Raw genomic sequence first — 4194 nt, 5'->3', positions numbered from 1 at the left:
GATAATCCAATTGAAGTTCTGCTAATATTTATCAGCGTACAGATAATTTATAATGACACCCATCCAGCTTCCTAGCTGCATAATAGATGCAGATAAAAAAAGAAATTTAAAAAAAATGGAAAAAAATAAAGATATTGAAAATGAATAAAGAAAAGGTGAAATGGAATGGCCAAGATCATTGTCTATAATAACCAAGAAGTTGAGGGCATTTGCTAAGCGATTGTCTCTTATGAATACTATATATAATGCTTATGTAAGGCCAAAGAAGACCAGGTTCCAAAGTTACTCTTGTGGCAGCAATAGTTCACTTCAACTTCTTCACCAGAAATGAATGAGAATTCCCTTGTTTTTGTCTTCCTCTTATGAAAGAAAACTCCTGATTTTGTGTTTACCGAAAGACAAGCCCTTCCTTTTAGTGAGAGCGCCGGCAACAAGAAAGGAAGAAAGAAACAAAGGAGTGTTTGGAAAGGAAGAAAAAAATAAAAAGAAAGAACAGGAAGACAAGTATCTAGAACTATATCAATCTTCTGATCCCTTTCGAATGTCAAATATTACAGGTGATGAAGGGAGTTTCTCTTCAGGAAATACTGGGGATCAGGAAGTTCATCAGGAAAAGCACCTTCCACAAAACTTCCAAGGCTCAAGCTCAGGACCCTCCGGTATCTCTAACAGCAATAGCTCTATCTCCCAACAGAAACAACCACAGCCACTTAAGAAGAAAAGGAATCTTCCGGGAACTCCAGGCAAATTCAACCACCCTCGAATCTTAGTCATGTTTTTTCCGTTAAAACATCTAGCTAGCTAGCTAGCTAGTTCCTTAGGTTAAATATTGAACTTTGTGATCCCGAAAGAAGTCTTGCTGAAGTTAATTTTGAAATTAAAACACGTAAATTCTCTTGGCATGCATTTACGTTCTTGAACATATATAAAAGGCGATTTTACCACTGAATTTTACATGTTTGATCAGTCATGTTTGAGCATACATGTTAAAAAGTATACGATTTAGGTCAAGAGAATTACAAAGAAAAGTTTTAATTATTATGATAAAAGCTGATAGCCATTTTGTGGTTATCGTCTCGAAAAACATCAAAGCTGATAGCCATTTTGTGAAAAGAATAATTATTATGATAAAAGTTCAATTATTGCCTAGAGATCAGATTACAATAATTGTTGACAACTGTTAGCTTGATTGCATTTTGTATCTCTCTTTTTGCTTCTAACTGTTGTGGGTGCTATGGGGGTCATGGAATCACTGTACATGGATCTAATGATATTAATTATGAAACTCCAACTTACATAATATATATGGATGACATTTTTCTTCTCTATAAGTGAATATTTCTAATATTAGATCATGCTCTCGCTTAGAGAATTAGCAATCCTATAATATCGTTCCTTACCTTGTGGATGAATTCAACAAGGCTATATATGCTAATTATGGAATTTTTATGGACTAATAGATCCAAATGCTGAAGTTATTGCTCTATCACCAACAACACTAATGGCAACAAACAGGTTTGTATGTGAGATTTGCAATAAAGGGTTCCAGAGGGACCAAAACCTTCAGTTGCACCGAAGAGGTCATAATCTTCCATGGAAGCTCAAGCAAAGAACGAGCACCGAGATCAGGAAACGGGTCTACATATGCCCTGAGCCCACATGCGTCCACAACAACCCTTCTCGTGCACTAGGAGACCTTACAGGCATTAAAAAACACTACAGCCGGAAACATGGAGAAAAGAAATGGAAATGTGACAAGTGCTCAAAGAAATATGCCGTGCAATCGGATTGGAAGGCTCATCAAAAGAGCTGTGGTACTAGGGAATACAAATGTGATTGTGGAACTATCTTTTCCAGGTTCTCATTGAATATTTAATTTCCTCAAGTATATATATAGACTAAGCATGATATAGTACTTCATCTGCATGGAATTTTGATGATTAATTAAGTAGTTTTTGTGGGTTAATTTCTAAGTTCGCAGAGCCTGTTGATGAAAATCTTCCCCAATTGGTATATATAAATGAGCTGTTTTCACTTAGGTTAAACTATCACAGTTTCAAGCTTCCCAATTAAAGGAAATAATTTGGAAATGGCCGACAAATTGATGGACTCTTTTAGATAACCCTTTTGGTGCTTCTTTTTATGGTTCAAGTTTTGAATTTTTTCTTCTCATACAAATATTATAGTCTACTGTACTCAATTATTTGAATTAAGATTTTTAAACTAGCAACCAAAATCTAATGCAGCTCACTTCTTCACGTGCGTGCAGGAGAGATAGTTTTATCACCCACCGGGCCTTCTGTGATGCATTAGCGGAAGAAAACAACAAAGTAAACCAGGAACTGATGAATAATGTTGGATCAAACTTTCAGACACAAATGCAGGAGCTTATGTCATCCATGCCCATGAATACGACCACCAATACATCCATTGGAACATCCGAATTCAACAAGTTAGACCCCAAGAACCCCCTTAACTCCCTCCCTCAAGAACCAGTCCCAATGCCTTTCAAACCTATGAACATGACAGGAGGCATGTTCTCAACCAGCTCCGGTACTCTCTTTGGTGGTCCAAGAACCTCCTCTTCATCAAGCCTTCAGCTCAGTTCCAACAGCTCCTCTGGCTTGAATTACCTACACGACAGCAAAAATGGTTGCCAAATATCCGGGTCTGCTCACATGTCAGCAACAGCTTTATTACAGAAAGCAGCCCAAATGGGTGCCACTGCAAGCAACACTACAAACTCTGCCATGATCCAAAAGAGCTTTGTTAGTAGCATGGCTGGTCCTGACCAGCTTTCTTCGATTAGACCACCATACACAGGTAACGTTCAGCAGCTTAACTCCTCATATGATCACTTCCGACCACAGCCTAATCATCAATCAAACACGGCTGGGATAAATGGCAGTGAATTCACCAATCAGCTTTCGCAGAGAGGCCCTCGTCAAGATATCTCACAGATTTTTGATACTATTGGTGGCTCTACAATACAAAATATGTTGTTTAGCCAAATGCTCATGGGAGGTGATCAAAACCAAGGCTTCATCAAGAACACGGAACAAGAGGAAAGTGGTAGTTCTAGTTTGATACATGGGAGAACTAAGGTGGTTCCAGATAGGAACACGACAGTGCCGTCAAGCTCTGGAGGAAGTGCGGCACAAAATAGTATGACACTTGATCTAATCTTGGGGATTGGAGGGTCAAGGCCTGTAAGTTGGCAAGAACAGCAGCAGCAGCAGCGGCAACAACAAAGGTTGGAATTGGAGGCAATGATCGAGCCAGCCAAGGTTGCCAATTACGATACCTTTCCAGCAATAGATCCCACTTGGGGATTCAGGGATTGAAGTTGTCATTTGGTATATATGTTTGGAGATTTCTGTATGAGTGGAGCCCTGATTAGAGGAAAAACATATAGTGGGTTTCGATCTTTCACATTTTGATTGGCCATGAGCCGTAGTAATCTAAGGGCACGTAATGGGTTATGATTTGGCTATACCCAACTCAGCCATCGTCACACATGAGCCTCAGTACTCTTGAACTCTGTGTGGCTCTCCAGCACGTACGATCCGACTAGATGGCTCTATTTTTCTTGTATCTTGATTAATATGCTTGTTTATGATCAGGCTTCAAAAAGAAAAAAGAAAACATGAATTCCATCGTTACAACTTAATTGAATGTTCATAACTAGCTTGAGTGTGCTTAGCGGATCGGAACAACTAGCTAAGAAAAGGGTGAGTTCTAGCGGGCATCTAAAACGAGATTCAGTACTGTTGAATGAATGATTTACAAAAACTAGTTAATAGGCTAGGCGTTTCGTAAATGATAATCTTAAATGGACTTGGCTCGATGATCTTAAATTTTTGGCCATTTTCCGGTAGGATCGATATTGCAACATTGGACTCTGAGGATGTCACTTTCTTATATGCTTTAATTTGCTCGAATTAGTTAAAAAAGAAGATCAAAGAACAACATAAAGAAGATGTACAAGAAGATATCAGTTGCAACTCGTTGATGTCCTTATATTTAACGGGAAAATTATTTGCACAAGCTTGTTCTTTTAAATAAAACTATAACTAAAAAATAGAAAACGCCCCAGATTAATGATCAGGTGGGGAATACCTTCATAATGGATGAGGACCTTTCTGACGATGGGGTAGGTTGTCTTTGTCTGATGTTGAAAATGCTGAAGTGCCA

The 4194-nt window shown here is 38.5% G+C and overlaps 1 protein-coding gene across 1 annotated transcript; it reads left to right on the top strand.

The window, feature by feature from the left end:
- Window positions 1–246: 246 nt before the first annotated feature.
- Window positions 247–3670, top strand: LOC122316963 (zinc finger protein GAI-ASSOCIATED FACTOR 1-like). Its single transcript, XM_043133836.1, has 3 exons — window positions 247–743; window positions 1461–1857; window positions 2270–3670. Exons 1-3 carry the CDS (start codon window positions 332–334, stop codon window positions 3342–3344), a joined length of 1884 nt encoding a protein of 627 aa, XP_042989770.1. The 5' UTR covers window positions 247–331; the 3' UTR covers window positions 3345–3670.
- Window positions 3671–4194: the final 524 nt, after the last annotated feature.

The sequence above is a fragment of the Carya illinoinensis genome, chromosome 7, assembly GCF_018687715.1.
Source record: "Carya illinoinensis cultivar Pawnee chromosome 7, C.illinoinensisPawnee_v1, whole genome shotgun sequence".
NCBI classification, from domain to species: Eukaryota; Viridiplantae; Streptophyta; class Magnoliopsida; order Fagales; family Juglandaceae; genus Carya; species Carya illinoinensis.
This window is presented reverse-complemented; position numbering and strand designations above follow the sequence as displayed.